At 40.0% G+C, this 21,144-nt stretch overlaps 1 protein-coding gene across 2 annotated transcripts in view; it reads right to left on the reverse strand.

Moving 5' to 3' along the window:
- LOC122539259 (coiled-coil domain-containing protein 68-like) overlaps window positions 1-21,144 on the reverse strand; it is a 69,457-nt gene that overhangs the window by 18,861 nt on the left and 29,452 nt on the right. For both annotated transcript variants that reach the window (XM_043673984.1, XM_043674059.1), the window contains 2 exons: window positions 1,366-1,491; window positions 316-444 (listed from right to left, as the gene is read on the reverse strand). In XM_043673984.1, the coding sequence (XP_043529919.1) occupies window positions 316-444; window positions 1,366-1,491 (255 nt within the window). The remainder of the gene's footprint in view (window positions 1-315; window positions 445-1,365; window positions 1,492-21,144) is intronic.

Raw genomic sequence — 21,144 nt, forward strand, 5'->3', positions numbered from 1 at the left:
TACTTCTCAGCCCATTGGCCCATCTGGTCCAGATCCTGTTGTAATCTGAGGTAACCCTCTTCGCTGTCCACTACACCTCCAATTTTGGTGTCATCTGCAAACTTACTAACTGTACCTCTTATGCTCGCATCCAAATCATTTATGTAAATGACAAAAAGTAGAGGGCCCAGCACCAATCCCTGTGGCACTCCACTGGTCACAGGCCTGGAATTTCAGATAAGGTTAGCAATATTGAAATGGTCGGATTTTATGCTCCAACTTATCGTGCACCTTAAGGTCTCCCAATAGAATTTTCTCCAGGCTCACTCCATTTACCTTCTCCATCCTCTCTATTAGTTTTTCCAGTTCCGTGGCTCTATTCTGTTTCTGCTGAAGTTGTAATACCAGGTTATTGTAATTTTCCACATTTCTCTTCAAACTTTGTTCCTGCTCCTCAGCAAAAGTCTGAAAAGGAAGTGAAACATTTCAGAATAGGTCATAGATTTGATTATTGTAACTCTTATAAGCTCTAAATGAAAAAAAAATAAAACAAAGAACCATGGATCTGGAGATCTGAAACAGAAGCTGAAATTGCTGGAGAAACCCAGCAGGTCTGGCAGCATCTGTGGGAAGAAAGCAGGGTTTTGGGTCCGGTGATTCTTTATCAGCAGAAGAAGGGTCACCAGACCTGACACACTAACTCTGCTTTCTTCCCACAGATGATGTCAGTTTCTCCAGCAATTTCCGTGCTTGTTTAAAAAAACCCTGCTTTTTAGAGACTGTGGTTCCAACATCGTTTTCATGGCTTTAGTTCATCATATAACATAGACAATGAGTTGACAGACAGGCAACCTGCTCTCAGAGCTGCTGTTGAAATGTTCATTTTTCCAGGGTTGGGGGAGACCAAAACTAGAAGGCATAGGTTCAAGGTGAGAGGCGAAAGGTTTAAAAAGCATCTAAGGGGCAACAGTTTCATGTAGAGGGTGGTGCGTGTATGGAATGAGCTGCCAGAAGAAGTGATGGAGGCTGGTACACTTGTAACATTTTAAAGGCATGTGGTTGAGTACATGAATTGGAAGGGTTTAGAGGGATATAGGCCAAATGCTGGCAAATGGGACTAAATTAATTTAGGATATCTGGATGGCACAGACAAGTTGGACTGAAAGGTCTGTTTCCATACTGTACATCTTTATGACTCTTTGTGGACAAAGCCTGATCTCCAGCATACATCCTGGATATTTTGGTGAAGTATAGACACTGATCAAATTCAATTACTATCAATGTGTTAACTTCTATAGATGTGAAACTCTGTTAAATGTTTGCCATCCTCGTTCTGTCTTTGCTTTTTAATTTTTAATCTTCAGTCAGATGCTTAATGACACTGACCTGTAACTTGTGCTTCTCTTCATCATGTCGTTGTCTTAGTTCATCCATCTGCTTTTGGTAATTTTCGAAAAGTTTTTGTGAGGCTTTCCGAAGTGCTGCAGCTCCTGCTTCTTGACTGGCCTCCAACTAAACACATGAAATATTTAAACATGAGAACCACAGTCAAAACATGTACACCCAACAATAGACATTCCCACCATTTTCCTCATCCCAAATGGGAGCTCAGGGAGTATTTTGGGGAATGCATTAGCATCGATTGAGGATTGGTTAAGATGGAATGTCGGGATTAGTATGTCTTTTTCAGGTTGGAAAGATGTAATCACAAGAATCAGTCCTGGGGCCTCAAATATTTATTACCAATATCAATGACTTGTGGCAGTGCATCCATATTTGATGGCAACACAAAACAAAAGTGGGAGGTCATGTTGTAAAGAGTACATAAGGAATCTGCAAGGTGATACAGATAGGTTGAGTGACTGGGCAAAAACTTGCCAATTCGAATTTAATGTAGGAAAGTGTGAGGCTATATACTTTGGAAGGAAGAATAAAAAGGCCAACTTTAATTTAAAAACTAACATCAGACTTCAAAAAAAGTACAACACAGATGGGTCTGGGTGTTCTTGTGCATGAAACATAAAATGTGGGTTTAGCAAGAAATTAAAAACATAAATCGAATTTTGCCTTTTATCATTGGAGACTGAAGTTTAAAAATCAGAGAAGTCTTGATGCAACTGTATAGTGTGTTGGTGGGGCTGAACCTGAAATAATGTCAACAGTTTTGATCCAAAGAGGATACACTGGCACTGGAGGCTATTCAAAGAAATTCACTGGGCTGATTCCTGGGGTGAAGAGTTTACAAATAGGGAGTTCTGAAGATGGGTCACTGGACCCAAAACATTAACTCTGCTTTCTCTCTCTAGATGCTGCCAGATCTACTGAATTTTTCAAGCAATTTCTATTTTTGTTGGTGTTGTACAAATACGGAGGGCTTGTTACAACTGTACACAGGTAAAAACAATGACTGCAAATGCTAGAAACCAGATTCTGGATTAATGGTGCTGGAAAAGCACAGCAGTTCAGGCAGCATCCAAGGAGCAGGAAGATTGATGTTTCTGGCAAAAGGAATGTTGAAGGGCTTTTGCCCAAAACGTCGATTTTACTGCTTCTCGGATGCTGCCTGAACTGCTGTGCTTTTCCAGCACCACTAATCCAGAATACAACTGTACACAGCATTAGTGAGGCCTGACCTGGAGTATGGATACAGTTTTGGTCCCTATATTTAATAAAGGATATACTGGCATTGGAGACAGATTAAAAGAGATTCATGAGGTTGATTCCCGTGTGGTGACCTATCAAGAACGGCTAAGCAGCTTAGGCCTTTATTCATTAGAGTTTAGAAGAATGAATCTTATTGAAACACACAAGATTGTGAAGGGGCTTGACAGGGAAGATATTGAGAAGATGTTTCTACCAGTGGAGCATCTTGAACCATTTTGACATGGTTACAGAATAACAGGACATTCATTTAAAACAGAGATGTGGAGGATTTTCTTTTCCCAGATGGCAATGAATGTCTTAAATTCTCCACTTCAAAAAATTGTAGAGGCTAGATCACGGAAAGTATTTCAAGAGGGGTAGGGTGGACTTTTTAAATATCAGGGTGTTGATGCTTATGCTGAGCTTGCATGAAAGAGTAGTTGAAGCCTATGGCAGATCAGCCATGATCTTGTTAAATGGTGGACCAAGCTTGAGGGGCAAATGTCCTACTCTTGCTGCTATTTCTTATTTTGTCACGTACTAGCTGACTTACAAACAAGGAGCAGGAGTAGGCCTTTCAGCCTCTTGAGCATGCTCTGCCATTCAATAAGATCATGGCTAAACTTAGTGTAACTTCAAAAGTTCATTCCCACCTAACCCTGATTAACTTTCAGCCTCTTACTTAACATGAATCAATGCATCTTAAAAATAGTCAAGAACTCTGTTTCCATCAACTTTTCAGGAAGACATTTCCAAAGACTCATACCTATTAAATAGATGACTCCTTGACTGTCCCGTAAAAGAAAACATCCTCTGTCAAGATCTCTCAGGATCTTCTTACCCTTCTAATGTCCAGCAGATAGAAGTCTAATCTGTCCTATCTTTTCTGGTAAGACTTATTCCAGGTATGGTAAACCTCCTCTGAACTGCTTCCATCTTTACATCCTTCCTTAAATGACATGACTCATAATGTATGCAGTGCTCCAGATGTTGTCTCACCAATCCCCTCTAGAACTGAAGCATAAGTTTTTACATTTGTATTCAATTACTTCAGCAGTAAATTAAAATATTCCATTTGCTGTACCTTCCATCTAACTTTTTGAGAATCAGGCACGAGAAGACTCAGATCCTTATGTATCTAAGAGCTTGACATCATTTCTCTCATCATTTAGATAATATTCCTCTTTTCCATTCTTCCTTTCAAGATGGACAATTTTGCATTTTTTCCACATTATACTCCATTTGCAACATCTTTCTTTACTCAGTTAAACTATTTATATCCCTTTGCAGTTTCCTTATGACCTCTTCACAACTTAATTTCCTTCCTATCTTTGTGTCATTAGCAGATTTAGCAACAATTCTTCTGTCCCTTCATCTAAGTAATTTATATAAATTGAAAAGTATTAGGATTCCAGCAGATGATCCCTATGGCACAGCAGTCTTGTCAGGCAGAAAGTGACCCAGTTATGTTTACTGTCTGCTTCCTGTGACCTAACTAAATCTTCTATCATGCCAATATGTTAGCACAACACATGAGCTCTTATTTTCTACAACAACCTTTGATGAGGCATCTTCTGAAAAGACTTCTGGAGACCTAAGTACAGTACATCTGTTGGTTCTCCTTTATCTACAGCACTTATTTCTTCCTCAAAATACTCCAATCGGTTGGTTAAACTTGATTTCCCTTTCGCAAAACCATGTTATCTTTGTTTACTTATCTTGAATTTATCTCAGTATCTTGCCACAACTTCCTTAAAAATAGTTCTAAACACTTTCACAATTACAGATGTTAAGTTAACTGGCCTATCTGCTTTTGGGTAGTTGTTAGTTCTAGAAAATGGATTTTTAAAAAATTTTCAGCACCTTTATTCAGTATCAGCTGGTTGGCTTATATTGCATTTAGATGTCAAATATACATTTCTGTCCTGTGTCATAGCCATTTTTTAAATTCTTGTACACAAGTGTGATCTTCTTCATTTCCTCACCAAATATTCTCTCTAACTGAGATTACGGTTAAGTGCAGATTTTTCATGGATGTTTCACTGGAGTTGAGTTGGCCAGAGCGGTGTTAGTTGTGACTCCTGACTTCACATGCCGGATGCATGGAGATCTGGAATGGCTTTGGGTCACCAGCTGCAGCAATGGCATAGCAAGGACTCTTGGCAGTGGTAGACCTGGACCACAGACCCTTTCAGCGGTGAGAGGTGTTGGTGCCCAGAGCAGGGTTCCTGGCTCCCGTAGGCAAGGACAGGGGACCTTGCAGAAGTGTTGGAGCCATGTTTGAAACCCCAGCGGATGAAGATAAACTCTATTTAAGTACTCTCTCTATATTCCTTTGAACTTCAAAATGGCACCAGATTGTGGCAACAGAACAGTTTTCATTGTATCTCCTTAGATATATGTGATGATAAATCATTCATTCATTCATTAGCATTGAATCAGTAGTAAATCTATGTACATGTCCAAAAGGGACAGGGTTAAGACTGCCAAAATACATTCCACAGAGGTGTTAATGAGACTGACAGACAAGAAAACTTTCATTCCTTCATAAGGCTAACTTCACAATGGGGTTAGGAATAACAAGGAGGTATCTGAATAACTGGGAATGGGAAAAGCTCAGTAGGGAATCGCATCAAAAACACATTCTGTACATGTGCAATGGCAAATTGAATTAGGGGATAAAGCCCTAGCACTAAGATATATAACACCTTTAAATGGGATTTGAGATTGCTCCAGTAACTGTATGAGCAATTGTGTGTAGGGCTGGCTAAATGTCTAAATAATCCAGTCCATCAATAACTATTTGCACTTGGAAGTAAATACAGCTTGGAACATGTACTAAATCTCTCAGTACACCTCCTGTACCCAAAATCAGTGTCCCACTTTAAGATGAAGACCAATGAAGTTATGTTGAAGCAAAGAAAAGTTTACAAATGCTTTGGAGTGAATCAAAAGTGCCTTTGAACAAAATGTCTTGGAGAATCAAACAAAATGTTCTAGAGATCAATACATGCTGTCAAAAAGTCATTTTTAATAAATGCAGATCATGAATCTGCTATTGGTGACGTGGGTGGAATGCTCCCCTGATTCATAATGAGTCAGAACAATTTTGTCTGTGTGAGCTGGGCTTGAAATTTGAAATTGGTCATGATGAATGACAGGATTCAAAATGGATACATTTAATAAGATTGAACAACTGAGAAAAGAGAAAACTCAGACGATAAGGGACTTTGATGGAAGGTCACAACTGTAGATTAGATCTTTCACTGGGACCACAAGCCACCTCCTGTAGTCATAATTTAATTATTCATATTAGATTCTAGAGCTTGAAGATTACTCAAATCAATATTTTATCATTTTTCAAATGCTGCATTTCCTACTGCCTGTGAGCTTCAGTGACTAAAGAAAGCTCATGACAATGAAAGCTGCAGCATTAAAATAACTGTATCAATGCCACGGTCTAACACCACAGACCATGCTGATGTGCATTCTGATTAAATTGTAAAGAGCTGTTCATAGTTACATACATTAAGGATCTCAGCAATTGTTGTAAATGAGATATTGCTGCAGTTGTTACAAGATATGAGTGGTGGTCTTGGAATCGGGATGAGTAGGAACATGGGAATAGTCAAAACATGTGGCGCTGGATAAACACAGCCAATCAGGCAGCATCCAAGTATCTGGATAATTGAAGTTTCAGGCACAAGCCCTTCATCAGGAATATGGAAGTTGGCCATTTGTCCCCTATGTCCTTCTCTGCCATCAGGGAGGCTGTAATCAGGGCAGTAAGAGGTGGGAGGAGATAGATCAGAGCCTGAAGAAGGAATCAGGCCAGAAATATTAGATCTGGAGGGGCCTTGGTCTGGCTCAAGATCAAAGAATGTGAGCACACTTCCTGTCTGCCATATTGGAAGAATAGTTCATGTCTGGAAAATGGACGGTGTGTGGTCAAATTTACAGACCAGGGCATACAGATTGTTAACACCAGGTAGAAGAACTGATGGCTAGTAGTATGAGTTTTTTAAAGGGGACATACAGTACAAGAAAATAGGGGAAGTGGAATTATCATTGGACTGTTAGTCCAGAGACGCAAGTAATGTTCTGGAAAGACAGGTTCGAATCCTGGTGGAATTTGAATTCAATGAAAATCTGGAATTAAGAGTCTAATGATGACCAAGAATCTATTGTTGATTGTCAGAAAAATCCATCTGGTTCACTAATGGCAGTTAGGGAATGAAACTGCCATCCACATCTGGTTTTGCTTACAACTGACTCCAGACCCACAGCAATGTGGTTGACTTTATGGGCAATAAATGCTGCTCCAGCCAGTGAAGTCCTCACCCAATGAATGAATAAAAAAACCAAAATCAACTTTAATTGATTCTTCTGGTGCAGCCAGACAGGCAGGCTGCTAAAAACAAGATTATTGACACAATCAACTGAAAATTACTTCCAATATTTTCCAACAGGATATGCATATTCCTAAGTAAGCCAGGAGTAACAGGAAGTTATACAAGGCAGGGCCTTTATATGTCAGGAAGAAGACAACGTGTTTTTAGCCTGTCTATAGAATTTCTGGGAACGAATAGGGATGCGGTGGAGTGTATAAGAGCTGCTTGATCTTTGTCTCCTGTCAGCTGCTGTGCATCATTTATACCTTTATTTCAGGATGAAAGTGGGCCAATGTGAATCAGACCCAATGGGTAAAATCTCATTCAATATTTCCAATGAGTAGGCACTCAATTCACTGGAGCAACTGCCCAATTGAAAATTACTCGGCGTTAATACACAAACAGTACTATTTCAACATAAAAAAAAACTGACAGCATTCTCTGGTTCATTTCCTTGGGTAATGTTTTGATCACTCAGAGTCAATAGGTCTTGTTTAAAATTTAAACTTGGCAGTTAACCATCTGCCATCATTAACTGATACATTCCCCACAGCAACCCATCTACCAATCAGAGTCCACTTGCTAACCAATCAGGACTTTCCTCTCATACAGTATAAATGTTGTTTTCTACTTACAATTTTGTTGCTTGCAATTTTGGCCTACAAGACAAAAAGTCTTCAAAGAAATGTGCCTTTTTCAGCAAATATTCAGATGATAAAATCGTTCATTTAATAGTAGATCTTTTGAGTGCAGTTTTGGACACTTTATTGAAAGGGCAGAAGGCCAGGAGCATGTATATGGTCTGGGATGATATAGATGTGAACCTGGATCTTCAAATGACTTAGGGAGGGTATTAAAACATCTCATCTGTAAGTTCAGACTGGGAACTTGGATTGTAGGGTGAAAAAGTAATACGCAGCAGCTTTCAATTTCACCCCAAAGTTCCAGCTGCCGAGTAGTCAGGCAATCCATCTACATTTAGCCCCCTACTCCATTAGTTAGGCTATAGGTGTCATTCAGTTTATATACAAACAAGGTGCAAGAGTAGGCCACCTGGCCCTTCAAGTCTATTATGCCACTGAATAAGATCATGGCTGCTCTGATTTTTACCCTCAACTCTACATTCCTGAATAACTCCAATAATCTTTCATTCTTGGTAATCAACAATCTACATACCTCTGCCATAAAATGTTTTCAGTTTCCATATCCAATACCTTTTGAAGAAGGGAATTCAAACAACTCATAACTCCCTAAGAGAAAACTGTTTTCTTCACCCCTGTATAAAGTGGCCAAACCCTTATTTTTAAATGATTATTTTTAGTTCTAGAAACCAATCTGCCACTTCTTATCAATCTGATCCCATTTCTTTAACGTTTTGGAAATGCCCAGTATTGGATTATAGTATAAATTTAATATTATAAGCAGTTCTAATAAATGCATCAGCACAAGGCCTATATATGCAATTCTGTTCATGTTTACATATTATTCCGGGTCAAGCGCTAAACCTAGAATTAGTTATTCAAGAGCAAGATAACTTTAACTAACAAACATAATAAATTCTTGGGTTAGGTTTGGCAGTATCAAACATGATAATTCTTTCTCTTAAATGATTCAATCCCTGACAAAAAAAGTGCCTGCATTAATAACTTTGGTTCATCTTATATTCATAAGCTTAAATGAATTAAAGTGCAATGAAATGGATTAAAATAAAATTGATGAAAAAGTTCATAATTCATGTCTCATTTCATTATTTATATTTCTTACTGTTCTAATCATAAATTCACTCTTCCCGAGAACTCAGAAATGGTCCTGAACTTGATCATGACCAATTCATTAACCATTGTGATGCAAACCTATAGCTTTGTCCTTCTGAAGCAGCAACACAGAAAGTCTTGGGCCCTGATTTGAACTTTGGTTAGTTTTTGGACAAGTGGACAAGAAGACAAGCTGAAAACGTACTTGCTCCCTCAGCAAAGACGCCGGTCAATACAATGCTAGGTAAGAAATCAGTAGAATGAAGCAGAAGAGTCGTCCATAGATACAAGGAAAACAGAAGAATCAACCATGTCATTAGGGATGGGTGAGGAAGGGAGTGGAATGTGCTTGCCAATGGTAAAGGTAGTGCCCATTCTGGAGGAGGTGAAAGTATTCCTATGTGGCATGGAGCTCCTCTGGCACCAGAGGAAAAGTTAAAATAGACTCACAAGATTGGGTCACTTCTGGCCCATAGATCTTCTTTCCTATTTCCATCACCATATGAGAAAGGTGGCTTCCCTGTTAAGATCACCAGTTACACTGACAGTAGGGTCTGCATGATTCTCTGTGGAACACTACTATATACAGAAGCACCTCCACTGGGTTTCCTTGCCACAAATTCTGATGCAATTCTCCAGTGGATCAGAAACCAGATCAATTTATCCGCTCATTAAGAGTCATTCTTTGAGAACAGCACTGGTAACAATCTCAAGGCAGGTCTCAATCTTATTGCAAATCTTTTCTGTTTTCAGATAATTCTCAATATAATGCAGCAGGATTGGAGGGTTTGAGCTGTGGGAGCTGGAGCTTCTTTCACTGGAACATTGGAGGCTGAGGTGTGACCTTACAGTGGTTTATAAAATCATGAGAGGCATGGATAGGGTAAATAGCCCACATCTTTTTCCAAGGGTAGGTGAGTCCAAAACTAGAGGGCTTTGGTTTAAGATGAGAGGTGAAAGATTTAAAAAGGATCTGAGAAGCAACTTTTTCATGCAGAGGATAGTGCACGTATGCCAAAGGAAGTGGTAGAGGCAGGAACAATTACAACGTCAAAAGGTATTTGGATGGGTACATGAATAAGAAAGGTTTAGAAAGATATGGACCAAATGCTGCTAAATGGAACTTGATCAGTTTAGGTTGGAGCAAACAAGTTGGAGCAAACAAGTTGGACCAAAGGGTGTATTTCTGTGTTGTGACTCTAAACCACCACCAATTCAACAAGAATATGTATCTTGTTGAGAACTCTCTATTTTTATGGGCACCTTAATTTCCCAAGAAACCTGGTAGGCAATTCTCCTCATCCGCCAACCTGATGACTTCTTTAAAGACATCCAATCAAATTTGTACCACACTCTCAAAAGTCAGATGTCCCTGAAAATGTCTTCACTTTCAATTTTTTTTTTCATTAAATATTGCCTTGAAGTATCTTACCAGTTACTAAAGTCAGGGCAATTTATGAACAAGTTTCCCAGTTGTGTCCTATTTCCCTTTGAAAAATGCTTGAAACTGTGGTAGCAACCCACTACTCTCAGGAAACAACACGAGTATAGCATTTTCATGGCAGCCTGATCATAATTTCTTCAAAGATTTTAACCTGTTTATGATTTAAGCACGAAGATTGATCCATTAAAAAATTCTTTATTCCAGAATCAAGAGTCAGACCTGAGGATTCAACAATGCTCAGGTCAGTTCAAAGAATCTTTTCAAAGAAATACATTAGAGATTGCCTGATATACCTTTTGCAAATCAAAGATGATTCTGGCACAAGCAGCTAAATATCAGGAGACAGGTATTCCATCGCATGCTTTGGTAATCATCAGAATACTAGCAGGCAAAATGTGAGACAAGAATTTTCTTTGGCCTTTACATCTTTGTCAAATAACCACACTGAGTGTCTTGACATTATTTGGACAGAATTAAGAATATTCAGGAGCTTTATGCTGCTAAAGCACAGCAAATATGGCATCAAACCAAAGAACAAATTACTTAGTTCAGATTGTCAAGTACTCCTGGATGTGGGTGTATGGAAGACAAGACAGTGTGCGGAAGATGAATATATTTCTGACTGTGGGTGCCATCAATCTCCTGGAATTATGTCCCAGCAGCAAAATGGCAATGACATTGACCATATGTGCAATTTCTAATAGAAGTGCTGCCAGCATGGTTTAATAATGCGTGGACTTGTTTTCTTGAACTGTGTCAGATAACTTAGGTAGAGTCACTGCTACCAATCCTTCAGGTTGATATCAACCTTAGTTACAGATACCAAGTAGGAAAGGATGGTAACATGGAATTTTGTGCAGAAGATAGGTTAAATATTGATAACTAGGGTTTATTACATATTGCTTAGCTACTAACATTGCATCTGAGACACATGAGTGTCTATTTTGAGACATCAAGCTCAACGTATGGTTAGGTATACATGGCTAATATTGAAACTCTCTAATAATACATTTACGCTTTACTGATCACTGCAACTCTGCTTTATATCCTAATAGGCAGGGATTATCCAATGATGTCAGTTAACTTCCAGGTACTGACTGTCTTATATATTTCTCCCAAATTTTTCTGGTTATTAAATTCTTTACACAATTTTTCAAGTTTATTTATGAAATTAGTATCACTGGACCTGAAATATTAACTGCGCTTCCTGTCCATCGATGCTGCCAGACCTGCTACATATTTCCAGCAATTTCTGTTTTTGTGTCTGTTTCCAGCATCTGCAATTCTTTCAGTTTTTTGCAGTAGCACACATTGCTGTTACTGAGCGTCAGTGGTGGAGGGATTGGATGTTTGTGGATATGGTGCCAATCAAATGTGCTGCTTTATCCTGGATGGTACCAAGCTTTGTTAGTGTTGTTAGAGCAGCATTCAACCAGGCAAGAAGGAAGTATCCCATCATACTCCTGACTTGTGCCTTGTAAATAATGGACAGGCTTTGGGGAGTCAGGAGGTATTGTTTGACACAGGATTCTTATCCTCTAATCTGCTCTGGTACTCATTTTATATGGCTCATCCAATTCAGTTTCTGGACGTGGAACCCCCAGATTGTTGATAGCGGGGAATGCCATGATGGTAATGCCAGTTAATGTCAAAGAGTGATGGTTAGATTCCCTCTTGCTGGAGATGACCATTGCCTGTCACTTGTGTAGTGTGAATATTACTTGCCATTAGTCAGTCTGGTTATTGTAAGTTCTTGCTGCACTTGACCATAAACTGGTTTAGTATCTGAGTGGTCACAAATGGTGCTGAACATTGTTCCATCATCAGGGAACATCCTCACTTCTGAGCTTTGTAATGGAGGAAAACCATTAATTAAGCAGCTGAAGGTATTTGGGCTTGGGACTAAGTAAATGCAGAGATGTTCTGAACCTATATAAAGTAGATCTGCTGCTTGTGTGCAGGTTGAAGTTAGATTTATTGCTATACTGGAACATCAGTGGATTGGTTTTTGCTCCTGAATGCCCTTGTAGGAATCATTATGTGGCAGAAGTGCATTGCAGAAACATTGCAGTAAGTGGATCGGAGATGTGCTGTAAGTATGTGGAGAAGCTGGCATTATCAGATGCCAAGGTTCTCGAACATTGGGTGCCCTGAGCCCTTCGAGTGAGATGCCAAAATAGAGGTCCAAAGAAGCAAGCAGGGAACTGGAGTTGTATAGTATGGATTCTAATTTTCACATCAGGTATTGTCAATGTCTATTTCATATCGGCACCATGGTAGGATAGGAACCTATTAATTAATGCAGCAAGGTTCAGTGTTATTGATGGTGATAGCAAGAAAAAAAAACCCATTAATAGACATCCTGCTGCTCCCTAGTGAGAAATTTGCCGTGATGTCCTGGTTTCTGTTGGAAAATATAACTTGTTGCTCCCGCCATCAAGACATGCCTTGTCGACTTCTCCCAGAGTTCTTGACATAAATTATGTCTTTCAGGGCCCTATATAATTCCACCCCAGGTCTTCAGCAGATAAACAGTAAAGGTTTTCTAGATTTCTTTTATTCTTGCACAGAATATGGATATTGCTGGCTGGATCAGCATTTATTGCCCATACCTAAATGCTCAGAGAGCAGTTAAGCATCAACCACACTGCTGTCCATCTGGACTGGCATTAAGGCCAGCCCAAGTAAGAACAGCAGACCTCCTTCTGTAAAGGGTAGAATGAACCAAGTGAACTTTTACAACAATTTACAGTGACTATATTGGTTGCCATTCCAAATTTTGATTGAATTTAAACTTTACTATATGCCATAATGGGATTTAACCCATGTCCCTATAACATAAACCTGGAGTTCTGGATTGCTGGTTCAGTGAAAGTACCACTAAACCATAGCCGTTTACATCATAGCTGAGATACATAATGGTGTCTTGAAGACTGCAGGCTTAACTTAAGAGCAAGTACTCATTACTGTTACACACAGCAAGACTACACAAACTGGTCCGCTCCTACCAAGAACAGTCTTTTATATCCTGATGTGGAACTAGTTTTGGGATGTCAATTAACTCTCTCAGGTACTAAAAACAGCAATCCTGCAGAGATACACAGAAGTGCCACAATAAGTTTCTTATCTTCAGCCGGATAAACATATAACAGACTACACACGCTTCCCGCTTCTTGCTTGCCTACCTTTAGGATCAGGACAATTTTTCCAATCTAAAAGCAACATTTCCTTCTTATGTTGAATTATATTTTGTAGCTCGCTTAAGACACTAAAACTGCATTACACCAACCTAAAACCTCTTCCCCCATTTTAACACCTCATGCCTTTAAATTTCTGACCTCACCTCGCTTGTTCCATTAGGCATGACAATTTATCGACTTGCCTTAACTGGTTTACTTACCTCTTAATGTTGATAAGAAAGACCAAAGAAAGACCATTGGAAAGCCCTCCCCAACTTTAAACTTCTCTACCTCCGAAGGTATTGGAGGCAAGTACAATTAATATTTTTAGGTCGAGCTAGATTCATTCTTATTAAGCAAGTGAATCAAAGGGTTTTAAAAAATATATTCACTTGTGGCCAGTATTTTTAGTTGCCCTTAAGAAGGTAAGGTAGTACTGAGCTGCCTTCTTGAACTGCTGCAACACATGCGCCTCTGCACAACACCATTCAGAGGATTTTGACCCAGCGACAGTGAAGGAACGTCAATATATTTCCAAGTTAGGATAGTGACTGCGTGGGGGGAGAACTTGCAGTTGTTGGTGTTTTTATGTATCTGCTGCTCTAATCCTTCTGGATGGAAGAGGTCTTGGATTTGGAAGGTGCTGTCTAAGGATTTTTCTGCAGAATTTTGGCAGTTCATCTTGTAGATAGTACACACTGCAGCTACTGAGCATCAATGTGGAGGGAGTGGATGTGGTGCCAATCAAGCAGGGTGCTTTGTCTTGGGTTGTGTTAAGCTCCTTGAGTGTTGTTGCATTCATCCAGGCAAGTGGGTAGTATTCCATCACAATCTTGATTTGTAGGAGAGCGTGAGGACTGTTGAAGGGTTGATGAAGGGTTTATGCTGAAACATCGATTCTCCTGCTTCTCAGATGCTTCCTGAATTGCTGTGCTTTTCCAGCACCACACTCCTGACTCCAATCTTGATTTGTGCTTTGTAGTTGGTGGACAGACTTTGGGTGTCAAGAGGTGAGTTACTTGCCACAGTGTTCCTAGTCTTTGACCTGGTCTTGTAGCCTTTGTGTTTATATGGTGAGTCTAGTTAAGTTTCAGGTAACCCTCCACAATGTTTTAGTGAGGGACTATCTGGGGGTAAATGGGAAGATGGAATTCAATGCCCACCCAGGGCAGCGAGGAACCTGTTGAACGACAGAGCAGGAGCAGGGTTGATGGACTCAATAGTCAACTTCCGCCTCTCATTTCCACACCCTTATGGCCACCTTTAAAACAAGGTCCGGCAATTCTGGAAGGTTATTCAACTTTTATTGTAAGAGGTATGAGAACTCTAGACTTTTGCCACGACCAGCTTATGAATGTCCCTTTTGGCATCCCTGTGATGCAACAGAGAATTATAAAACGCCATTCTCAACTCATTCATGTTGTTGACGGGCCTCACCACTGACACTTCCAATTAAAATTGGGGCTGTATATTGTGAGAAAATTACTTTATTTTAGCTTTGACAAAGGGTCAGTTAGACTCGAAACATCAGCTCTTTTCTCTCCTAACAGATGCTGCCAGACCTGCTGAGATTTTCCAGCATTTTCTCTTTTGGTTTCAGATTCCAGCATCCACAGTAATTTGCTTTTATCCAGTGTTTAATCCACTGCCACCTCTCTCCCAGGAAATGCCTACCCTGAAGAAGTACTGCTCTTCTCTCCGACAGGATTTTCGTTCGTCTCTCTCCCGCTGTCCACCTTCACTGCTTTCCTTTTCTCTCTCAGTGTTAGACAAGATATTTACTAAGACTCGCTTCCACAGCCATATTTCCTTCCTCAGTGACTGTCTTCGCCTCCAATTTACTCCACGTGGATTTCAACTCAAATCCACCCTGCATGCAGCCTCCAGGATTACAGGTACTTGCACGATATACAACATTTTTCCAACTGCTGTTCTCGCCGCATCCTAAACGACACACTCAGGGCCATGCGCCGCCACATGAAAGCACTTGATACTTCTCTCCCACAGCATCGACTTACTTTTAGCTTTGACAAAGGGTCAGTTAGACTCGAAACGTCAGCTCTTTTCTCTCCTAACAGATGCTGCCAGACCTGCTGAGATTTTCCAGCATTTTATCTTTTGGTTTCAGATTCCAGCATCCTCAGTAATTTGCTTTTTTACTTTATTTTTTGTTTTGTGTGTTACAGTATGGATGAAGACAATAACTGTGCTGATTGTTTTATTAAACTATGTTGTAATCTCCTCAGACCAAGTGAAAAATGCTTCCATGAAGTTATTGCAATACAATTTTCAGTTTTCTTGTGGTCTTAAGGAGGTTGGCAATTCCCCTAATTTTGTTTCAATGGCATCATTTCCATCTGACTGCTGAAAAGATTGTTATAATTAGAGCTCGAATGACTTCACATTGCTCGCTATATAAATAAGAGACTTTCAAAATACTTGATGAAATGACCTGGGACAATTCTGAATTTCTACCAACTTCCACAGGAAATTATTTGTATGATTTGTGGACAGCAAACTCTGCTTAAATCACTCTTGAGTAAAACAAATTACATTGCCTGTATGTGTAACAACACAATGACAGTAATGTCATCAAATTGTAATGCTCAGTAAATTGAAGTGACTCAGTTACCACAGAATGGCGCCCAGTTTCTTGTTAGAACTTTAGTCGAAGTGGATGTCTATGTGTAGTTTATACTATGTTTCTAGCTATTCAATGATGTTTCTGCAAAGTTACAGCACATAAACAGGAGACACCCCATGAAAATTTGACTCTGCCCCTTCTTCCCTGAGCTGTGTACTTATCCTTCTTTTGCCCTCAGATAACATTGTATATTTATCACCGTGTTCCAGTATTGTCACATCTCACCAGAGCAAATTGTGAAACTGAATTCAGTTAATCAACTATTTGTTAATTTGTACCCAATCGTTTATCAACAAGTTACCAGACAAGTTTTTTTTCTAATTTCACGGGACCTCAAGGAGAGTAAATTAGTTTGGGGGAGTCAAGGACTGTTATGGTGCAAATTGTCTTGGAGAAGTTGGGATAAGCTGCCTTCTTGAAATGTTATAGTCCTGCTAAGGTGGAAGCTCTAGAATTTTGATCCCATGTCAATGGAAAAACAATGGTATAGTTCCACATCAGGATTGTGGTTTGTAGGGGAACATGGAGTTAGTGATGTTCCCATGCATTTGCTCCTCTCATCCTTCTAGATAGTAAAGATCACAGGTTTGGAAGGTGCTGTTGAAGGAGCCTTGGTGAATTACTGCAGTGCATTGTGTAGATGGTGCACACGGCGACAATTGTGCATCAATTGTGAAGTGAATAAAAGTCAAAGATGGTGGATGGGGTGCCAATTAAATAGCCCTGGATAGTCAATCTTCTTGAGTGTCATTAGATCTGCACCCATTCAGGCAAGTGTGGAGCACTCCCTCACACTTGTGCCTTGCAGATGGTGGACATAATTTTGGGTGACAAGTGGTGAGTTACTAGCCTAGCCTCCAACCTGCTCTGTAGTTCTATTACTGGTCCAGTTCAGTTTCTAGTCAATGTTTACTCTCAGGATATTGCTATGTTTAATTCAGTGATGATAATGTCATTGAATGTGAAGAGACAATGGTTACATTCTGTTTCTTGTTGGAAGCGTCATCACCGTGCACTTTTGTGTTGTAAATGCCAGCATGAGCAAAGCGGGGTGTTGGTTTAGCTCAGTTGGGTGAACAGTTGCTTTGCATAGTAGTTTGATGCCAATCGTGTGGGTTCAATTCCTGTATCAGCTGAGTTTACCATGGAGGACTCTCCTTCTCAATCTTTCCCCTTGCCTGAGATACGGTGGCCATTAGGTGAAATCACCATCTATTGTGTCTCTCTAATGAGAGGCCTGGAGTAGGTAAAATTATGGTGACACACTTATGAACAAAGGAGGCTTCTTCAACAGGGTACCCTACCATTCCAAAGACGTACAACATCTTTAGATCTCCTTTTTAAATTAAAACAAGTTGTATTTTGGATATCCAGTAGCATAAATTGTATTTCACTTTAAACTGTGCACTTCACAAGATATGCAAAGTACAACCTGTCCCCATTCCCATTTCCACTTAACTTCACTCATCCCGGTGAAAAAGATCAGGACTATTACTTCCCTGATGACAGTTTGGACAATCTCTCCATTAATATAAAATCTCAGATCATAGTGTCCAACATTATATATGATTGAAGATCATAAGAAATAGGAGTGGAACTAAGGCCATTCGGCCCATCGAATCCACTTCGCCATTCAATCATGGCTGATGGGCATTTCAATGCCAATTACCCGCACTCTCCCCATATCTCTTAAGTCCTTGCGTGATTAAGAATTTATCAATCTCTGCCTTGAAGACACTTAACGTCCCGGCCTCCACTGCACTCAGTGGCAGTGAATTCCACGGCCCACCAGTCTCTGGCTGAAGAAATGTCTCCTCATTTCCATTTTAAATTGACCCTCCTAATTCTAAGGCTGTGCCCACGAGTCCTAGTATCCCCGCCTGACAGAAACAATTTCCCAGCATCCACCCTTTCTAAGCCATGCATTATCTTGTAAGTTTCTATTAGATCTCCCCTCAACCTTCTGAACTCTAATGAATACAATCCCAGGATCCTCAGCTGTTCATCGTATTCCAGGAATCTCCGCTGGACACACTCCAGTGCCAGTATGTCCTTCCTGAAGTGTGGGGCCCAAAACTGGACACAGTATTCTATATGGGGCCTAACCAGAGCTTTATAAATTCTTAGTAGCAACTCCTTGGTTTTACATTCCAACCCTCTTGAAACAATATTACATTTGCTTTCTTAACCACAGACTCAACCTGCAAGTCAACCTTTAGAGAATCCTGTACAAGCACACCCAAATCCCTTTGAACTTTGGCTTTATGAATTTTCTCACCATTTATAAAATAGTCCATGCTTATGTTCTTTTTTCCAAAGTGCAAGACCTCACATTTGCTCACATTGAATTTCATCAGCCATTTCTTGGACCATTTTCCTAAACTGTCTAAATTTTTCTGTAGCCTCCCCACCTCCTCAGAACTACCTGCCTGTCCACCTAACTTTGTATCATCGGCAAACTTCACCAGAATGCCTCCAGTCTCTTCATCCAGATCATTTATATATAAAGTGAACAGCTGGGTCTCCAACACTGAATGCTACGGGACACCACTTGTCACCAGCTGCCATTCCCACTCTCTGCCTTCGGTCAGACAGACAATCCTCAATCCATGTCAATAGCTCACCTCGAACACCATGGGCCCTCACCTTATTCAGCAGCCTCCTGTGAGGCACCTTATCAAAGGGCTTTTGGAAGTCTAGGTAGATAACATTTCATAATTTGGCAGCAGTTATTGAACAAACCTGAGTGTACCAAGAATTGAACTGACAATCAATAGATTAGCAATAGGGCTCACAATGTGGCTCACTTTACTCACTCAAAAATTATATATATATTCATATGCATAGACCAACATTGTGCAGACTAAAGGAAATTGTTAAGGTGTTTTGCATTCTCAAATAAAAGCTTGGGGAACACATTCCATATGAATTGCTCATGGTAGCTGTTAACAAATTATCTATTCCCTGGTGCATATTCTATAGCAAAGCCTCAGCCAATAAGAAACCAGTTGCCTATGAATCTGCATCCTGTTTTCCATGCAACATAAATTGTTACCTTTGAGATTTGCTATTCTTGTGACTGTTCAGATGACTGCAAGTTGAAATACATTGACAGCATGTCTCTTTTTTTCAGTTCCCCCGCTTCCATTATCCTCCAATGTTCTAACTCCCAGTTCTGATGAAGAATCACTGTGTTCAAAATGTTAACATTTTTCTCTCTTCACAGACGCCGACAGACCTGCTGAGTTTCTTCAGCACTTTCGGTTTTTCTGATATTCAGCATCAACAGTTTTGTTCTAGATTCCAACCTGCCTAAAACTCCACCAGAATTAATAGGCTCTAAAACTCAGAGAGATAATCCAGACACAGGTACACAATGACAGAGGGCAGGGGTAAATGTCTATGATATAAAGGCAGCATTCACTGTTTCATCAAGAAACATAAGCAAGGTTGAAATCAGGGCGTGTCAGGGTAAAGTCTCTGTTGAGTGAAGTCATAACTGATACAAACAGAAATGCTTTTAAGGAATCAATCATCACATATTTGGGACATGGATGCAGGTATTTCTCAGGAAAGTAAAGCCCAACCATTGTTAGTTGTTTTGTCCACAACTGTTCATCCACAATATCTTTGACAATGTATTGTTAAGTTGCCAAGAGGTTGGTTTATTTAAGACTCCAGACAAGCTTTGATCCAAGATTAAAGGGACAATTTTCAATTACAAACATAGAGCAAGTTTTCAGAGCACTGCTCCTTTATCAGGTAACTGTTTTGCAGGACCATAAGACATAGAATTTATAGCAAAACATTGCATTGTCATGCAACTGAAATGATATACTGAACAAACCTAGATTGTTGTTAAGTTTGTCATCTTTTAGAATGGATTGCACATTTTGGTTCATTAATATGTAAATCCAAGAATTTCTTTTACAGCACATTCTCGAGATAACTTAAGGTTTTATAAAAATGGTGACAGCTCAGACAATGCATCAAAGGTGTGAGGTTAGAGTCTATCTATATCCCAGTCTTGGGTCAGACTGGTTCTATTTCCAAAGTGGAATTTATAAAATATTGATAATTTAGTAATGGATGTAAGCTTGCTCGCTGAGCTGGAAGGTTTGGTTTCAGATGTTTCGTCACCATACTAGGTAACATCATTAGTGAACCTCAGGTGAAGCACTGGTGGTATAGCCCACTTTTTATTTATGTGCTTAGGTTTCCTTGGGTTGGTGATGTCATTTCCTGCGGTGATGTCATTTCTTGTTCTTTTTCTAGGGGGTGGCAAATACGATCCAAGTCAATTTGTTTGTTTATAATGTTCTGGTGGGAGTGCCATGCCTTGATGAGTTCTCGCGTATGTCTCTGTTTGGCTTGTCCTAGGATGGATGTGTTATCCTAGTCATAGAGTCATAGAGTCATAGAGATGTACAGCATGGAAACAGACCCTTCGGTCCAACCCGTCCATGCCGACCACATATCCCAACCCAATCTAGTCCCACCTGCCAGCACCTGGCCCATATCCCTCCAAACCCTTCTTATCCATATACCCATCCAAATGCCTCTTAAATGTTGAAATTGTACCAGCCTCCACTACTTCCTCTGGCAGCTCATTCCATACACGTACCATTCTCTGCATGAAAATGTTGCCCCTTAGGTCTCTTTTATATCTTTCCCCTCTCATCCTAGACCTATGCCCTCTAGTTCTAGACTCCCTGACCCCAGGGAAATGACTTTGTCTATTTATTCTATCCATGCCACTCATAATTTTGTAAACCTCTATAAGGTCACCCCTCAGCCTCCGATGCTCCAGGGAAAACAGCCCAGCCTGTTCAGCCTTTCCCTGTAGCTCAAATCCTCCAACCCTGGCAACATTCTTGTAAATCTTTTCTGAACCCTTTCAAGTTTCACAACATCTTTCCGATAGGAAGGAGGCCAGAATTGCACGCAATATTCCAACAGTGGCCTAACCAATGCCTTCTACAGCTGCAATATGACCTCCCAACTCCTGTACTCATTACTCTGACCAATAAAAGAAAGCATACCAAACGACTTCTTCATATCCTATCTACCTGCGACTCCACTTTCAAGGAGCTATGAACCTGCACTCCAA

Source organism: Chiloscyllium plagiosum, chromosome 1 (genome assembly GCF_004010195.1).
Source record: "Chiloscyllium plagiosum isolate BGI_BamShark_2017 chromosome 1, ASM401019v2, whole genome shotgun sequence".
NCBI classification, from domain to species: domain Eukaryota; kingdom Metazoa; phylum Chordata; class Chondrichthyes; order Orectolobiformes; family Hemiscylliidae; genus Chiloscyllium; species Chiloscyllium plagiosum.